The sequence below is a fragment of the Salmo salar genome, chromosome ssa14 (genome assembly GCF_905237065.1).
Source record: "Salmo salar chromosome ssa14, Ssal_v3.1, whole genome shotgun sequence".
Taxonomy (NCBI): Eukaryota; Metazoa; Chordata; class Actinopteri; order Salmoniformes; family Salmonidae; genus Salmo; species Salmo salar.
Window position 1 is genome coordinate 96,113,782 of NC_059455.1, and position 21,012 is coordinate 96,134,793.

The window sequence follows — 21,012 nt, forward strand, 5'->3', positions numbered from 1 at the left end:
GAACACACACACACACACACACACACACACACACACACACACACACACACACACACACACACACACACACACACACACACACACACACACACACACAACACTGCCGTATTATATTGTAACAATTCAACGGTGTGACCAAGACGCTATCCACTCTACATTGGTAAATAAGGTCATACTTGACATGGCACAATCATATCCCTGAATATCATATTGTGTACAGTTGAAGTCGGAAGTTTACATACACTTTAGCCAAATACATTTAAACTCAGTTTTTCACAATTCCTGAAATGTAATCCTAGTAAAAATTCCCTGTCTAAGGGGTCAGTTAGCATCACCACTTGGTTTTAAGAATGTGAAATGTCAGAATAATAGTAGAGAGAATGATTTATTTCAGCTTTTATTTATTTTATTCTTTTATCACATTCCTATTGGGTCAGAACTTTACATACACAATTAGTATTTGGTAGCATTGCCTTTAAATTGTTTAACTTGGGTCAAACGTTTTGGGTAGCCTTCCACAAGCTTCCCACAATAGGTTGGGTGAATTTTGGCCCATTCCTCCTGACAGAGCTGGTGTAACTGGGTCAGGTTTGTAGGCCTCCTTGCTAGCACACGCTTTTTGAGTTCTGCCCACACATTTTCTATGGGATTGAGGTCAGGGCTTTGCGTTGACCACTCCAATACCTTGACTTTGTTGTCCTTAAGCCATTTTGCCACTACTTTGGAAGTATGCTTGGGGTCATTGTCCATTTGGAAGACCCATTTGAGACCAAGCTTTAACTTCCTGACTGATGTCTTGAGATGTTGCTTCAATATATCTGTCACGGTTTTCGTCGGTGTCACGCACTTCTTCGTCTTCCGACGATATTGCGAAATCGTCGTCTGAAAAGGTAGACCAAAAAGCATGCGGTTGTTCATTTTGAACATTTAATTAAATCAAAACGAACACAAAAACAACAAACAAGAGAACGAACGATCTACTGACAGTCTGGCAAGGCACAAGGCTAAACACAGAACAATCTCCCACCCATAACAAACACACCCTAATATATGGGAGTCTCAGTCAAAGGCAAATAGACAACACCTGCCTTCAACTGAGAGTCCCAACCCCAATTAACCAAACATAGAAACACACATACTAGACTAAACATAGAATACATGAAAACCAAACAGTGCCCAAAAACCCCGGAATACTTAAATCAAATACCCTATTTTCCAAAACACCACCCCGAACCACATAAAACAAATACCCTCTGCCACGTCCTGACCAAACTACAATACCAATTGACCTTATACTGGCCAGGACGTGACAGTCGGTTATGGAGGACCAAAACGCAGCAGGTATGTGTAAGCTCATCTTGACGTTTATTAACTTCCAAAATGAACGTACAAAAATAACAAAACAAGAGAACGAACGATTAATAGACAGTCTGGCAAGGCACACGGCTAAACACAGAACAATCTCCCACAAACACACAGACAAACACACCCAACTAATATAGGACTTCCAATCAAAGGCAACACCACACAGCTGCCCTCAATTGGAAGTCCACCCCAATTAACTCTACATAGAAACAGACTACCTAGACTAAACATAGAATTACATAAACATAGATCATAACCCAAAAACCCGGAAATACTAAATCAAACACCCATTTACCAAAACACCACCCCGAACCACATAAAACAAATACCCTCTGCCACGTCCTGACCAAACTACAATAACAATTAACCCTTATACTGGCCAGGACGTGACAATATCCACATAATTTTCGTTCCTCATGATGCGATCTATTTTGTGAAGTGCACCAGTCCCTTCTGCAGCAAAGCATCCCCACAACATGATGCTGCCACCCCCGTGTTTCACGGTTGGGATGGTGTTCTTCGGCTTGCAAGCCTCCCCCTTTTTCCTCCAAACATAACGATGGTCATTATGGCCAAACAGTTCTATTTTTGTACATATTTCCTCCAGCATCTTCACAAGGTCCTTTTCTGTTGTTCTGGGATTCATTTGCACTTTTCGCACCAAAGTACGTTCATTTCTAAGAGACAGAACGCGTCTCCTTCCTGAGCGGTATGACGGCTGCGTGGTCCCATGGTGTTTAGACTTGTGTACTATTGTTTGTACAGATGAATGTGGTACCTTCAGGTGTTTGGATGAACCAGACTTCTGGAGGTCTCCAATTATTTTTCTGAGGTCTTGGCTGATTTCTTTAGATTTTCCCATGATGCCAAGCAAAGAGGCACTGAGTTTGAAGGTAGGCTTTGAAATACATCCACAGGTACACCTCCAGTTGACTCAAATGATGTCAATTAGCCTATCGGAAGCTTCTAAAGCCATGACATCATTTTCTGGAATTTTCCAAGCTGTTTAAGGGTACAGTCAACTTAGTGTATGTAAACATCTGACCCACTGGAAATGTGATACAGTGAATTATAAGTGAAATAATCTGTCTGTAAACAATTGTTGGAAGAATTACTTGTGTCATGCACAAAGTAGATGTCCTAACCGACTTGTCAAAACTATAGTTTGTTAACAAGAAATTTGTGGAGGGTTTGAAAAATTAGTTTTAATGACTCCAACCTAAGTGCATGTAAACTTCCGACTTCAACTGTGTGTACATACCTACCTCCATTACCTCGTACCCACATTATCTCAGTACTGGTACACAGTAAATAGCCATGTTATCATTACTCAGTACTGGTACCCCTGTATATAACCATGTTATCATTACTCAGTACTGGTACCCCTGTATATAACCATGTTATCATTACTCAGTACTGGTACCCCTGTATATAACCATGTTATCATTACTCAGTACTGGTACCCCTGTATATAACCATGTTATCATTACTCAGTACTGGTACCCCTGTATATAACCATGTTATCATTACTCAGTACTGGTACCCCTGTATATAACCATGTTATCATTACTCAGTACTGGTACCCCTGTATATAACCATGTTATCATTACTCAGTACTGGTACCCCTGTATATAACCATGTTATCATTATTCAGTACTGGTACCCCTGTATATAACCATGTTATCATTACTCAGTACTGGTACCCCTGTATATAACCATGTTATCATTACTCAGTACTGGTACCCCTGTATATAACCATGTTATCATTACTCAGTACTGGTACCCCTGTATATAACCATGTTATCATTACTCAGTACTGGTACCCCTGTATATAACCATGTTATCATTACTCAGTACTGGTACCCCTGTATATAACCATGTTATCATTACTCAGTACTGGTACCCCTGTATATAACCATGTTATCATTACTCAGTACTGGTACCCCTGTATATAACCATGTTATCATTACTCAGTACTGGTACCCCTGTATATAACCATGTTATCATTACTCATTATCTCAGTACTGGTACCCCTGTATATAACCATGTTATCATTACTCAGTACTGGTACCCCTGTATATAGCCATGTTATCATTACTCATTATCTCAGTACTGGTACCCCTGTATATAACCATGTTATCATTATATCAGTACTGGTACCCCTGTATATAACCATGTTATCATTATATCAGTACTGGTATCCCTGTATATAACCATGTTATCATTACTCAGTACTGGTACCCCTGTATATAACCATGTTATCATTACTCATTATCTCAGTACTGGTACCCCTGTATATAACCATGTTATCATTACTCAGTACTGGTACCCCTGTATATAACCATGTTATCATTACTCAGTACTGGTACCCCTGTATATAGCCATGTTATCATTACTCAGTACTGGTACCCCTGTATATAACCATGTTGTCATTACTCAGTACTGGTACCCCTGTATATAACCATGTTATCATTACTCAGTACTGGTACCCCTGTATATAACCATGTTATCATTACTCAGTACTGGTATCCCTGTATATAACCATGTTATCATTACTCAGTACTGGTACCCCTGTATATAACCATGTTATCATTACTCAGTACTGGTACCCCTGTATATAACCATGTTATCATTATATCAGTACTGGTACCCCTGTATATAACCATGTTATCATTACTCAGTACTGGTATCCCTGTATATAACCATGTTATCATTACTCAGTACTGGTACCCCTGTATATAACCATGTTATCATTACTCATTATCTCAGTACTGGTACCCCTGTATATAACCATGTTATCATTACTCAGTACTGGTACCCCTGTATATAACCATGTTATCATTACTCAGTACTGGTATCCCTGTATATAACCATGTTATCATTACTCAGTACTGGTACCCCTGTATATAACCATGTTATCATTACTCAGTACTGGTACCCCTGTATATAGCCATGTTATCATTACTCAGTACTGGTACCCCTGTATATAACCATGTTATCATTACTCAGTACTGGTACCCCTGTATATAACCATGTTATCATTACTCAGTACTGGTACCCCTGTATATAACCATGTTATCATTACTCAGTACTGGTACCCCTGTATATAACCATGTTATCATTACTCAGTACTGGTATCCCTGTATATAACCATGTTATCATTACTCAGTACTGGTACCCCTGTATATAACCATGTTATCATTACTCAGTACTGGTACCCCTGTATATAACCATGTTATCATTACTCAGTACTGGTACCCCTGTATATAACCATGTTATCATTACTCAGTACTGGTACCCCTGTATATAACCATGTTATCATTACTCAGTACTGGTACCCCTGTATATAACCATGTTATCATTACTCAGTACTGGTACCCCTGTATATAACCATGTTATCATTATCTCAGTACTGGTACCCCTGTATATAACCATGTTATCATTACTCAGTACTGGTACCCCTGTATATAACCATGTTATCATTACTCAGTACTGGTACCCCTGTATATAACCATGTTATCACTACTCAGTACTGGGTCCCCTGTATATAACCATGTTATCATTACCCAGTACTGGTACCCCTGTATATAGCCATGTTATCATTATCTCAGTACTGGTACCCCTGTATATAACCATGTTATCATTACTCAGTACTGGTACCCCTGTATATAACCATGTTATCATTACTCAGTACTGGTACCCCTGTATATAACCATGTTATCATTATATCAGTACTGGTACCCCTGTATATAACCATGTTATCATTACTCAGTATTGGTACCCCTGTATATAACCATGTTATCATTACTCAGTACTGGTACCCCTGTATATAGCCATGTTATCATTACTCAGTACTGGTATCCCTGTATATAGCCATGTTATCATTACTCAGTACTGGTACCCCTGTATATAACCATGTTATCATTACTCAGTACTGGTACCCCTGTATATAACCATGTTATCATTACTCAGTACTGGTACCCCTGTATATAACCATGTTATCATTACTCAGTACTGGTACCCCTGTATATAACCATGTTATCATTACTCAGTACTGGTACCCCTGTATATAACCATGTTATCATTACTCAGTACTGGTACCCCTGTATATAACCATGTTATCATTACTCAGTACTGGTACCCCTGTATATAACCATGTTATCATTACTCAGTACTGGTATCCCTGTATATAACCATGTTATCATTACTCAGTACTGGTACCCCTGTATATAACCATGTTATCATTACTCAGTACTGGTACCCCTGTATATAACCATGTTATCATTACTCAGTACTGGTACCCCTGTATATAACCATGTTATCATTACTCAGTACTGGTACCCCTGTATATAACCATGTTATCATTACTCAGTACTGGTACCCCTGTATATAACCATGTTATCATTACTCAGTACTGGTACCCCTGTATATAGCCATGTTATCATTACTCAGTACTGGTACCCCTGTATATAGCCATGTTATCATTACTCAGTACTGGTACCCCTGTATATAACCATGTTATCATTACTCAGTACTGGTATCCCTGTATATAACCATGTTATCATTACTCAGTAATGGTACCCCTGTATATAACCATGTTATCATTACTCAGTACTGGTACCCCTGTATATAACCATGTTATCATTACTCAGTACTGGTATCCCTGTATATAACCATGTTATCATTACTCAGTACTGGTACCCCTGTATATAACCATGTTATCATTACTCACAGTACTGGTACCCCTGTATATAACCATGTTATCATTACTCATTATCTCAGTACTGGTACCCCTGTATATAACCATGTTATCATTACTCAGTACTGGTACCCCTGTATATAACCATGTTATCATTACTCAGTACTAGTACGCCTGTATATAACCATGTTATCATTACTCAGTACTGGTACCCCTGTATATAACCATGTTATCATTACTCAGTAATGGTACCCCTGTATATAACCATGTTATCATTACTCAGTACTGGTACCCCTGTATATAACCATGTTATCATTACTCAGTAATGGTACCCCTGTATATAACCATGTTGTCATTACTCATTATCTCAGTACTGGTACCCCTGTATATAACCATGTTATCATTACTCAGTACTGGTATCCCTGTATATAACCATGTTATCATTACTCAGTACTGGTACCCCTGTATATAACCATGTTATCATTACTCAGTACTGGTACCCCTGTATATAACCATGTTATCATTACTCAGTACTGGTACCCCTGTATATAACCATGTTGTCATTACTCATTATCTCAGTACTGGTACCCCTGTATATAACCATGTTATCATTACTCAGTACTGGTATCCCTGTATATAACCATGTTATCATTACTCAGTACTGGTACCCCTGTATATAACCATGTTATCATTACACAGTACTGGTACCCCTGTATATAACCATGTTATCACTACTCAGTACTGGTACCCCTGTATATAACCATGTTATCATTACTGTGTACTGGTACCCCTGTATATAACCATGTTATCATTACTCATTATCTCAGTACTGGTACCCCTGTATATAACCATGTTATCATTACTCATTACTCAGTACTGGTATCCCTGTATATAACCATGTTATCATTACTCAGTACTGGTACCCCTGTATATAACCATGTTATCACTACTCAGTACTGGTACCCCTGTATATAACCATGTTATCATTACTCAGTACTGGTACCCCTGTATATAACCATGTTATCATTACTCAGTACTGGTACCCCTGTATATAACCATGTTATCATTACTCAGTACTGGTACCCCTGTATATAACCATGTTATCATTACTCAGTACTGGTACCCCTGTATATAACCATGTTATCAGTACTCAGTACTGGTACCCCTGTATATAACCATGTTATCATTACTCAGTACTGGTACCCCTGTATATAACCATGTTATCACTACTCAGTACTGGTACCCCTGTATATAACCATGTTATCATTACTCAGTACTGGTACCCCTGTATATAACCATGTTATCATTATATCAGTACTGGTACCCCTGTATATAACCATGTTATCATTACTCAGTACTGGTACCCCTGTATATAACCATGTTATCATTATCTCAGTACTGGTACCCCTGTATATAACCATGTTATCATTATCTCAGTACTGGTACCCCTGTATATAACCATGTTATCATTATCTCAGTACTGGTACCCCTGTATATAACCATGTTATCATTACTCAGTACTAGTACCCCTGTATATAACCATGTTATCATTACTCAGTACTGGTACCCCTGTATATAACCATGTTATCATTATCTCAGTACTGGTACCCCTGTATATAACCATGTTATCATTATCTCAGTACTGGTACCCCTGTATATAACCATGTTATCATTACTCAGTACTGGTACCCCTGTATATAACCATGTTATCACTACTCAGTACTGGTACCCCTGTATATAACCATGTTATCATTACTCAGTACTGGTACCCCTGTATATAACCATGTTATCATTACTCAGTACTGGTACCCCTGTATATAACCATGTTATCATTACTCAGTACTGGTACCCCTGTATATAACCATGTTATCATTATCTCAGTACTGGTACCCCTGTATATAACCATGTTATCATTATCTCAGTACTGGTACCCCTGTATATAACCATGTTATCATTACTCAGTACTGGTACCCCTGTATATAACCATGTTATCATTACTCAGTACTGGTACCCCTGTATATAGCCATGTTATCATTACTCAGTACTGGTACCCCTGTATATAACCATGTTATCATTACTCAGTACTGGTACCCCTGTATATAACCATGTTATCACTACTCAGTACTGGTACCCCTGTATATAACCATGTTATCATTACTCAGTACTGGTACCCCTGTATATAACCATGTTATCATTACTCAGTACTGGTACCCCTGTATATAACCATGTTGTCATTACTCGTTGTGTATTTATTATTACCTGTTTTACTACTCTATTATTTTCTTTCTCTCGGTATTGTTGGGAACGGCCCATCTGTAAGCGTTTCCACTGATAGTCCACACCTTTTGTTATGAAGCATGTGACAAAATCAATTTCCTTAGAAATTCTATTAATATTAAGTACATAGTTTCATATTTATCTTATTCTGTATCTAAATGGCATTATTTTTCTTCTCACAGTAATGAAGGATCATGGGAACTCAGAGGACTGCTGTGTTTATCTAGTTAATGAAGGATCATGGGAACTCAGAGAGCTGCTGTGTTTATCTAGTTAATGAAGGATCATGGGAACTCAGAGGACTGCTGTGTTTATCTATTTAATGAAGGATCATAGGAACTCAGAGGACTGCTGTGTTTATCTAGTTAATGAAGGATCATGGGAACTCAGAGGACTGCTGTGTTTATCTAGTTAATGAAGGATCATGGGAACTCAGAGGACTGCTGTGTTTATCTATTTAATGAAGGATCATGGGAACTCAGAGGACTGCTGTGTTTATCTAGTTAATGAAGGATCGTGGGAACTCAGAGGACTGCTGTGTTTATCTAGTTAATGAAGGATCATGGGAACTCAGAGGACTGCTGTGTTTATCTAGTTAATGAAGGATCATGGGAACTCAGAGGACTGCTGTGTTTATCTAGTTAATCTGTAAATAGCCCATCCAACTACCTCATCCCCATACTGTTATTTTAATTTTTTTCTCCTTTGCACCCCAGTATCTCTACTTGCACATTCATCTTCTGCACATCTATCACTCCAGTCTCTATCCAGTGTTGAATTGCTAAATTGTAATTATTTCGCCACTATGGCCTATTTATTGCCTTACCTCCCTTATCTTACCTCATTTGTACACACTGTATATATACTTTTTTCTACTATATTATTGACTGTATGTTTTGTTTAGTCCATGTGTAACTGTGTTGTTGTTTGTGTCGCACTGCTATGCTTTATCTTGACCAGGTCGCAGTTGTAAATGAGAACTTGTTCTCAACTAGTCTACCTGGTTAAATAATGGTGAAATAAAAAATAAATAAATAAAATCTTTATCTGTGTCTAAATAGCATCACATGCTAACTCTTCACATTATACCATATCTTTATCTGTATCTAAATAGCATCACATGCTAACTCTTCACATTATACCATATCTTTATCTGTATCTAAATACCATCACATGCTAACTCTTTATATTATACCATATCTTTATCTGTATCTAAATACCATCACATGCTAACTCTTTATATTATACCATATCTTTATCTGTATCTAAATAGCATCACATGCTAACTCTTTATATTATACCATATCTTTATCTGTATCTAAATACCATCACATGCTAACTCTTTACATTATACCATATCTTTATCTGTATCTAAATAGCATCACATGCTAACTCTTTATATTATACCATATCTTTATCTGTATCTAAATACCATCACATGCTAACTCTTTACATTATACCACATCTTTATCTGTATCTAAATAGCATCACATGCTAACTCTTTACATTATACCATATCTAAATCTGTATCTAAATACCATCACATGCTAACTCTTTATATTATACCATATCTTTATCTGTATCTAAATAGCATCACATGCTAACTCTTTACATTATACCATATCTAAATCTGTATCTAAATAGCATCACATGCTAACTCTTTACATTATACCATATCTTTATCTGTATCTAAATAGCATCACATGCTAACTCTTTACATTATACCATATCTAAATCTGTATCTAAATAGCATCACATGCTAACTCTTTACATTATACCTGACGACAGCCTCGATTTGGTCTCATGTAGAAAAATTGAAATAATGTTTTTTTTACATTAGATAAAAGTAGAGACTTGTAGCTACAAAATGGTATATCACACACTGCATTTGAGGAACAATGGGAAAGTTATTCTGCTTTGAAAGTTAATAAACTTGTAACTCCACTTTTGAGAAAATGGACCTTGAATATTTGGTAAAACCTACTTGAGACCTCTCCTTTGTCTCCACCCATTCAGCATCGTTCACACCCTCTTAAGCCTTAGCCCCACCCATCTCTTTAAGGATTCACATGTGAGGCCATGTGCTAAACAGAGTGAGTAAGGTAGTGGATTCACATGTGAGGCCATGTGCTAAACAGCGTGAGTAAGGTAGTGGATTCACATGTGAGGCCATGTGCTAAACAGCGTGAGTAAGGTAGTGGATTCACACGTGAGGCCATGTGCTAAACAGCGTGAGTAAGGTAGTGGATTCACACGTGAGGCCATGTGCTAAACAGAGTGAGTAAGGTAGTGGATTCACATGTGAGGCCATGTGCTAAACAGCGTGAGTAAAGTTCATTTCTCTACCATAGTCGTCTCCAACGTTGTTTTAGAGAATTTGTCAGTACGTCCAACCGGCCTCACAACCGCAGATCACGTGTAACCACGCCAGCCCAGGACCTCCACATCTGGCTTCTTCACCTGCAGGATCGTCTGAGACCAGCCACCCGGACAGCTGATGAAACGGAGGAGTATTTCTGTCTGTAATAGAGCCTTTTTGTGGGGGAAAACATGTTCTGATTAGGTTGGCCTGGCTCCCCAGTGGGTGGCTGTGCACCTGCCCGCTCATGTGAAATACAAAGATATAAGGGCCTAATTAATTTATTTCAATTGACTGATTTCGTTATATGAACTGTAACTCAGTAAAATTGTTTACATTGTTGTATGTTGCATTTATATTTTTTGTTCAGTATACGTTCAATGTTAGCTAACTAGCTAACATTACACTATAACTAGCAATGCAAATGGTTTTCTGAGATACAAATAATATTACCACACAGATAATTTCACCTAACGTTATCTAGTGAATCAGCAAGCTAACTTTTGTTAGCTAGTTAACAGTAAGCTTTAACTTGCAATGAAAATAACTTTCTGACAAAATTTGAAAGGTATAATATCTGATAATGTCGCTAGACTTTTAGCCCAAAACATGAATGAACGCTTCACAGCAGTGTGTCTTTTCCATTTGGTCTGTAGCTAGCTACAGCTTGTTTGGCACGTTGTGTCAAACGTGCCAAACACGTTTGACACGTGTTTGGCAGTGTGCAGAAAGTAGTCCATCACAACTTTTCCCCCACTGATCTTTGTCGATATTTCCTGTGTGGCTCAGTTGGTAGAGCATGGTGTTTGCAATGCCAGGGTTGTGGGTTTGATTCCCACAGGGGACCAGTATGGGGAAGAAAAAAAAAAATGTATGAAATGTATGCATTCACTACTGTAAGTTGCTCTGGATAAGAGTGTCTGCTAAATGACTCAAATGTAATATTCAGGCCATGTTGTTGAGAGTAATGTGTGTGTGTGTGTGCTGTTCTCCTATTTTCTCCCTTAATCCTACACATGGGATAGCTAATTAAACTAGGCTGTGACACCGTTAGTCACACAACATAACATATCCTACACAGAGCAGGAAATGTGATCAGGATCACTAATAAACTGAAGGAAACAGAAGCAGAATGTCACTGTCTATATTTGTTCTATGCTCCTTATGTCAGCTCAACACACACAAACCGTACACACGTTGTATAGTACAGTGACACACACACACACACACACACAGTTTCAAACGCTTCAGGGCTTGTTCCCATTTCCCTAGAGGGCTACGAGACTCATGGTACATTAAACACACACATTTAGGCCCAGTGGAGATGTTGCCATGGCTGTCATAAAGCCCCTGAGCTGAGAGAGTGAACGATGTAGCAATCATTGCTTTGCTTCCTCTCTCTGTTTGTTAATAGTGTTGTCTTCTCATTGCTTTGCTTCCTCTATCTGTTTGTTAATAGTGTTGTCTTCTCATTGTGTTGCTTCCTCTCTCTGTTTGTTAATAGTGTTGTCTTCTCATTGCTTTGCTTCCTCTATCTGTTTGTTAATAGTGTTGTCTTCTCATTGTGTTGCTTCCTCTCTCTGTTTGTTAATAGTGTTGTCTTCTCATTGTGTTGCTTCCTCTATCTGTTTGTTAATAGATTCCCCATTTTGATCATGTTACATCCTGATTTTACAACCCAATTTTCAGGCTACCCAAGACGGAACGTCTACGTTACAGAGACAACAGAGGGGGATCCTGGCGAAGGGAGAACCGACCACCTCTTTCCTCCGTTCTATTGGCTAATGTACAGCCACTTGATAATAAAATGGATGACCTCCGATTGCCGATTTGCTCCCAACGGGACTCTCGTAACTCCATTAAACTCTGCTTTTCTGAAACATGACTTTCCAACTCGATGGATTCTCCACTCACTGAGCGGACAGGACAGTGGAGTCGGGGAAATTGAGAGGGGGAGGCGGTAGCCTCTATATCAACAGCAAATGATGTGCTGACTTCGAGTGAAGTGTAAGTCTCGACCCATTATTCACTCATCTTGGACCCTTCTACCTCCAAAATGAGTTTTTGTCTGCTATCTTGACTTTTGTATACATTCCACAAGAAAAATAACAAGCTGGCACTTAACGGACTTAACACCACCCTTTGCCTTGATGACAGCTTTGCACACGCTTCGCATTCTCTCAACCAGCTTCACCTGGAATGCTTTTCCAACAGTCTTGAAGGAGTTCCCACATATGCTGAGCACTTGTTGGCTGCTTTTCCTTCACTCTGCGGTCCAAGTCATCCCAAACCATCTCAATTGGGTTGAGGTCGGGTTATTGTGGAGGCCAGGTCATCTGATGCAGCACTCCATCACTCTCCTTCTTGGTCAAATAGCCCTTACACAGCCTGGAGGTTTGTTTGGGGTCATTGTCCTGTTGAAAAACAAATGATAGTCCCAATAAGCGCAAAACAGATGGGATGGCATATTGCTGCAGAATGCTGTGGCAGCCACACTGGTTAAAAGTGTGACTTGAATTCTAAATAAATCACAGACAGTGTCACAAGCAAAGCACCCCACACCATCACACCTCCTCCTCCATGCTTCACGGTGGGAACCACACATGTGGAGATCATCCATTTAACTACTCTGTGTCTCACAAAGACACGGAGGTTGGAACCAAAAATATTGACTCATCAGACCAAAGCACAGATTTCCACCGGTCTAATGTCCATTGCTCGTGTTTCTTGGTCCAATCAAGTCTCTTCTTATTGGTGTCCTTTAGTAGTGGTTTCTTTGCAGCAATTCGACCCTGACGGCCTGATTCACACAGTCTCCTCTGAACAGTTGATGTTGAGATGTGTCTGTTACTTGAACTGTTGAAAGCATTTATTTGTGCTGCAATTTATGAGGCTGGTAACGCTAATGAACTTATCCTCTGCAGCAGAGGTAACTCTGGGTCTTCCATTCCTGTGGTGGTCCTCAGTTTCATCATAGGGCTTGATGGGTTTTGCGACTGCACTTGAAGAAGCTTTAAAGTTCTTGAAATTTTCCAAATTGACTGACCTTCATGTCTTAAATTAATGATGGACTGTCGTTTCTCTTTGCTTATTTGAGCTGTTCTTGCCATAATCAGGACTTGTTTTTTTACCAAATAGGGCTATCTTCTGTTTACCACCCCTACCTTGTCACAACACAACTGATTGGCTCAAACACATTAAGGAAGGAAATTCCACAAATAAATTTTTAACAAGGCACACTTGTTAATTGAAATGCATTCCAGGTGACTACCTCATGAAGCTGGTTGAGAGAATACCAAGAGTTTGCAAAGCTGTCATCAAGGCAAAGGGTCGATACTTTGAAGAATCTCAAATATAAAATATATTTTGATTTGTTTAACACTTTTTTTGGTTACTATATGATTCCATATGTGTTATTTCATAGTTTTGATGTCTTGACTATTATTCTACAATGTAGAAAATAGTAAAAAATTAAGAAAAACCTTGGAATGAGTAGGTGTGTCCAAACTTTTGATTGGTACTGTACATCGGCGACGTTGTCACCACAGTGAAGGTTCGCCGCTTCCCAAATCAAAAGGACCAACCACTGAGGTTGGAGCTAAACCACAGGATAGGGCTACCACACACAGAGCTATCAGACAACCCTGAGGCTGTGACAAGCAGTACAAGATGTCCCGCTATGCAGAGTCATCAAACGAGCAAAAGGACAGTATAGGAACAATGTGGAATCATATTACACAGGCTTCCGACGCCCGCTGCACGTGGCAGAGGTTACAGGTCCATTACGGATTACAAAGGAAGACCCAGCTGGGATCTGCCCAACGATGCCTCTTTACCAGACAAACTCATTTTATTTTTATTTTAATGCTTCGAAAAATAACAACCCTGTGCTGTGTGTGAAGGTCCCCCCACTGACCCAGAGGATGATGGGTGATTTCCCTCTCAGAGACCGACGTGAGGAAGATCTTTTATCAACGTGACATTAGCAAGGCACCCCGGGCCAGACGTTATTCCAGAGTGCGTTCTCAGAGCGCAGGCATATACATTGTCCTTTTCAAACTCTCTTTGTCCCAGTCTGTAATCCCTGCATGTTTTTAAGATGTCCACCATCATTCCTGTCCCCAGGAACTCTTAAGGCTTCATGTCACAATAACTACCACCCTGTAGCACTCACATCTGTAATCAGGAAGTGATTTGAGAGGCTGGTTATGGCAACACATCAACTCCACCGTCCCAGACAACCTAGACCCAGTCTAATTTTCATACCACCTCAACAGATTCAGTAGACAACGCAATCTCAACTGCTCTCCACACTGCCCTCAACCACCTAGATAAGAGGAATACCTATGTGAGAACGCTGTTCATTGACTACAGCTCAGCGTTCAACAATACTGTGCCCTCCAAGCTCATCATCAAGCTAAGGACTCTGGGACTGAACACCTCCCTCTGCAACTGGTCCTGGACGTCCTGGCGGGCCAAACCCAGGTGGTTAGGATTAAGCCATGCTGACCATCAACACGGGGGCCCCACAGGGTTGTGTGATTAGTCCCCTCCTGTGACCCTTGTTCACCGTGGCCTCCAACACCATCGTGAAGTTTGCTGACGACACGACGGTGGTACAGCTATGCGACTGCTAAGTAGCTAACAAAAGGATACACTGACTATCTGACTTGACCGTTGTATTTGTTATTTCTTGCACTGTCTCTATGCACAGAACTCTACACACTCACACTGACACACTCGTTTAATTTGCTCACACACACACACACATTGTATACTGACTCTACACACACGCACACACTCACATACATACATACATACATTCATCATATCAGCTGCTGCTACTCTGTTTATTATATATCCTAATGCCTAGTCAACTTACCCCTATACATATCTACCTCCATCACTCCAGTATCCCTGCACATTGTTAATATGGTATTGAACTGACCCTGTATATAGTATGGTATTAACTGACCCTGTATATAGTATGGTATTAACTGTATATAGTATGGTATTAACTGTATATAGTATGGTATTAACTGATCCTGTATATAGTATGGTATTAACTGACCCTGTATATAGTATGGTATTAACTGTATATAGTATGGTATTGAACTGACCCTGTATATAGTATGGTATTAACTGTATATAGTATGGTATTAACTGACCCTGTATATAGTATGGTATTAACTGACCCTGTATATAGTATGGTATTAACGGACCCTGTATATAGTATGGTATTAACTGACCCTGTATATAGTATGGTATTAACTGACCCTGTATATAGTATGGTATTAACCTGACCCTGTATATAGTATGGTATTAACTGACCCTGTATATAGTATGGTATTAACTGACTCTGTATATAGTATGGTATTAACTGACCCTGTATATAGTATGGTATTAACTGTATATAGTATGGTATTAACTGTATATAGTATGGTATTAACTGATACTGTATATAGTATGGTATTAACTGACCCTGTATATAGTATGGTATTAACTGACTCTGTATATAGTATGGTATTAACTGTATATAGTATGGTATGAACTGACCCTGTATATAGTATGGTATTAACTGACCCTGTATATAGTATGGTATTAACTGTATATAGTATGGTATTGACTGTATATAGTATGGTATTAACTGACCCTGTATATAGTATGGTATTAAACTGACCCTGTATATAGTATGGTATAAACTGTATATAGTATGGTATGAACTGACCCTGTATATAGTATGGTATTAACTGTATATAGTATGGTATGAACTGACCCTGTATATAGTATGGTATTAACTGTATATAGTATGGTATTAACTGTATATAGTATGGTATTAACTGACCCTGTACATAGTATGGTATTGACTACTGACTTCTTATTTCTTATGTTTTATATGTGGTGTGTTTTTGTTTTATCTTGTTGTTGTTAATACTACATTAATATAGATTACTGCACTGTTGGGTTTAGAGCTTGCAAGAATGTCAATTCACCGCACTTGTGCACGTGACATAAAAACTTTAAAACACACACACACACACACACACACACACACACACACACACACACACACACACACACACACACACACACACACACACACACACTGTTCTTCCCATGCACTCGCTCTAGGGGCTCAACCTAGAACAGTTTGTACGGAGAGAGAGAGAGCGAGAGAGAGAGAGAGAGAGAGAGAAAGAGAGGAGAGGACACCATTCAAGTCAATGCAGGCGTCTTTGTATTTACAATGAGGGAAAAAAGTATTTGATCCCCTGCTGATTTTGTATGTTTGCCCACTGACAAAGAAAGCATCAGTCTATAATTTTAATGGTAGGTTTATTTGAACAGTGAGAGACAGAATAACAACAAAAAAATCCAGAAAAACGCATGTCAAAAATGTTATAAATTGATTTGCATTTTAATGAGGGAAATAAGTATTTGACCCCCTCTCAATCAGAAAGATTTCTGGCTCCCAGGTGTCTTTTATACAGGTAACGAGCTGAGATTAGGAGCACACTCTTAAAGGGAGTGCTCCTAATCTCAGTTTGTTACCTGTATAAAAGACACCTGTCCACAGAAGCAATCAATCAATCAGATTCCAAACTCTCCACCATGGCCAAGACCAAAGAGCTCTCCAAGGATGTCAGGGACAAGATTGTAGACCTACACAAGGCTGGAATGGGCTACAAGACCATCGCCAAGCAGCTTGGTGAGAAGGTGACAACAGTTGGTGCGATTATTCGCAAATGGAAGAAACACAAAAGAACTGTCAATCTCCCTCGGCCTGGGGCTCCATGCAAGATCTCACCTCGTGGAGTTGCAATTATCATGAGAACGGTGAGGAATCAGCCCAGAACTACACGGGAGGATCTTGTCAATGATCTCAAGGCAACTGCAATCCTGCAGCGCCCGCAAGGTCCCCCTGCTCAAGAAAGCACAGATACATGCCTTTCTGAAGTTTGCCAATGAACATCTGAATGATTCAGAGGACAACTGGGTGAAAGTGTTGTGGTCAGATGAGACCAAAATGGAGCTCTTTGGCATCAACTCAACTCGCCGTGTTTGGAGGAGGAGGAATGCTGCCTATGACCCCAAGAACATCATCCCCACCGTCAAAATGGAGGTGGAAACATTATGCTTTGGGGGTGTTTTTCTGCTAAGGGGACAAGACAACTTCACTGCATCAAAGGGACAATGGACGGGGCCATGTACCGTCAAACCTTGGGTGAGAACCTCCTTTCCTCAGCCAGGGCATTGAAAATGGGTCGTGGATGGGTATTCCAGCATGACAATGACCCAGAACACACGGCCAAGGCAACAAAGGAGTGGCTCAAGAAGAAGCACATTAAGGTCTTGGAGTGGCCTAGCCAGTCTCCAGACCTTAATCCCATAGAAAATCTGTGGAGGGAGCTGAAGGTTCGAGTTGCCAAACGTCAGCCTCGAAACCTTAATGACTTGGAGAAGATCTGCAAAGAGGAGTGGGACAAAATCCCTCCTGAGATGTGTGCAAACCTGGTGGCCAACTACAAGAAACATCTGACCTCTGTGATTGCCAACAAGGGTTTTGCCACCAAGTACTAAGTCATGTTTTGCAGAGGGGGTCAAATACTTATTTCCCTCATTAAAATGCAAATCATTTTATAACATTTTTGAAATGTGTTTTTCTGGATTTTTTTGTTGTTGTTATTCTGTCTCTCACTGTTCAAATAAACCTACCATTAAAATTATAGACTGATCATTTCTTTGTCAGTGGGCAAACGTACAAAATCAGCAGGGGATCAAATACTTTTCCCCCCCACTGTAGCTGCCTGTATAACGACATTCATATAACAACCTTCAAAGTACACACATCCTATTATGCAGTTGATCGTGTTCACTGGGTCGGACCGGAAAGGTTCCTGGAAAGCGATTAAAACGGAGGTTGACTCATAGGTTCCCAGTCCGTCGTGTCCACCCCCGTACCCAGCGTTTTGGATAGACATATGACTGGCTGTAATCTATAGTCTCTGGACATAACACTTAATTATGATATATGACTGGCTGTAATCTATAGTCTCTAGCCATAACACTTAGTTATGATATATGACTGGCTGTAATCTATAGTCTCTAGCCATAACACTAAATTATGATATATGACTGGCTGTAATCTATAGTCTCTAGCCAAAACACTTAGTTATGATATATGACTGGCTGTAATCTATAGTCTCTAGCCATAACACTTAGTTATGATATATGACTGGCTGTAATCTATAGTCTCTGGCCATAACACTTAGTTATGATATATGACTGGCTGTAATCTATAGTCTCTAGCCATAACACTAAATTATGATATATGACTGGCTGTAATCTATAGTCTCTAGCCATAACACTAAGTTATGATATATGACTGGCTGTAATCTATAGTCTCTAGCCAAAACACTTAGTTATGATATATGACTGACTGGCTGTAATCTATAGTCTCTAGCCATAACACTTAGTTATGATATATGACTGGCTGTAATCTATAGTCTCTAGCCATAACACTAAGTTATGATATATGACTGGCTGTAATCTATAGTCTCTAGCCAAAACACTTAGTTATGATATATGACTGGCTGTAATCTATAGTCTCTAGCCATAACACTTAGTTATGATATATGACTGGCTGTAATCTATAGTCTCTAGCCATAACACTTAGTTATGATATATGACTGGCTGTAACAACCTATAGTCAATGTTACTATTTGACTTACCTTTGGATTCACAATCCGCGCAGAATTTGTTCTCCTCGAGTGATAGTAGCGAGGTAAGGACAGCTTGATATCTGTCAATGTCTTTCACCAATTTACCGGTCATCATCATCATCCTCTCTCTTTTCCTCTGTGCTGCCTCTAACACCTTTCCCGACACCCGCCGCTGTCGTCCTAATATCAAGATACTACTCGATGGAATAGCCTGATTCAGATAAACTCCGCTGGTAGAATAAAAACCAGACACCAGGAACATGAAATACAGAACAACGCCCGTCCTTTTTTTATCTTCTTCAAAAGAAGGAAGCGATTTGTTTTTCCACGCAGGTTAAGGAACAATCCCTCAAGTCGAAGCTACTAGTAGCCAGTTAGCTTGCAGCAATGCATGAGTATTGGGGCTGGCAAGACAGGTTGTAACCTATTTGCACTCGTATTCTTTAGTCGAAAAAATTTCTGTTTGGAAGTAAAATATCCCAAAAAAATTAGAATATTTTCTGTCGCCCTCTTGTGTAAAAGTTTAGCGCAGCAAAGCGATTTAGCTACACGAATTTTTACACGCATCAGTGTCAAGTACTCTCTCTCGTCTCTTTATTGTGCCAACAAGAAAAGGCAATAAGTCATTTAAGAAAACAAATACAAAAATATGTTTAAAAAAAAAATAATAGACCAATGCTGAAAAAATACTATGATGACAGTGGTATGTTGAGAATATTAGGCTGTAGAGAGAAACCTTTTCTACCTGTTTCAGCAAAAGTGGGTTGGTAAATACTCAGTAGGGTCTCTGCTAACCAAATATGTGTAGTGGGTTTGGGGGGTCGTACATATCCAGCAACACTTCGTCGTCACATGCGCCGAATACAACAAGTGTAGACTTTACCGTGAAATGCTGACTTACAAGCCCTTAACCAACAGTGCAGTTCTAGAAGAAGAAAATATTTACCAAGTAGACTAAAATAAAAAGAAATAATAAAAAGTAACACAATAAGAATAACAATAATGAGGCTTCATACAGGGGGCACCGATACAGAGTCAATGTGGAGACTATATACAGGGGGCACCGATACAGAGTCAATGTGGAGGCTATATACAGGGGGCACCGATACAGAGTCAATGTGGAGGCTATATACAGGGGGTACCGGTACAGAGTCAATGTGGAGGCTATATACAGGGGGTACCGGTACAGAGTCAATGTGGAGGCTATATACAGGGGGTACCGGTACCAAGTCAGTGTGGAGGCTATATACAGGGGGTACCGGTACAGAGTCAATGTGGAGGCTATATACAGGGTGTTACGGTACAGAGTCAATGTGGAGACTATATACAGGGTGTTACGGTACAGAGTCAATGTGGAGGCTATATACAGGGTGTTACGGTACAGAGTCAATGTGGAGGCTATATACAGGGGGTACCGGTACAGAGTCAATGTGGAGACTATATACAGGGTGTTACGGTACAGAGTCAATGTGGAGACTATATACAGGGGGTACCGGTACAGAGTCAATGTGGAGACTATATACAGGGGGTACCGGTACAGAGTCAATGTGGAGGCTATATACAGGGGGCACCGGTACAGAGTCAATGTG

General features: G+C 39.6%; 1 protein-coding gene across 1 annotated transcript in view; it reads right to left on the reverse strand.

The window, feature by feature from the left end:
• The window catches only part of LOC106570724 (stromal membrane-associated protein 2), a 40,997-nt gene extending 20,796 nt beyond the window's left edge, over nucleotides 1–20,201 (reverse strand). The window contains exon 1 of the mRNA XM_045695065.1: nucleotides 19,433–20,201. Within this exon, the coding sequence (XP_045551021.1) occupies nucleotides 19,433–19,685 (253 nt within the window). The 5' untranslated portion in view covers nucleotides 19,686–20,201. The remainder of the gene's footprint in view (nucleotides 1–19,432) is intronic.
• Between the last annotated feature and the right edge of the window lie 811 nt (nucleotides 20,202–21,012).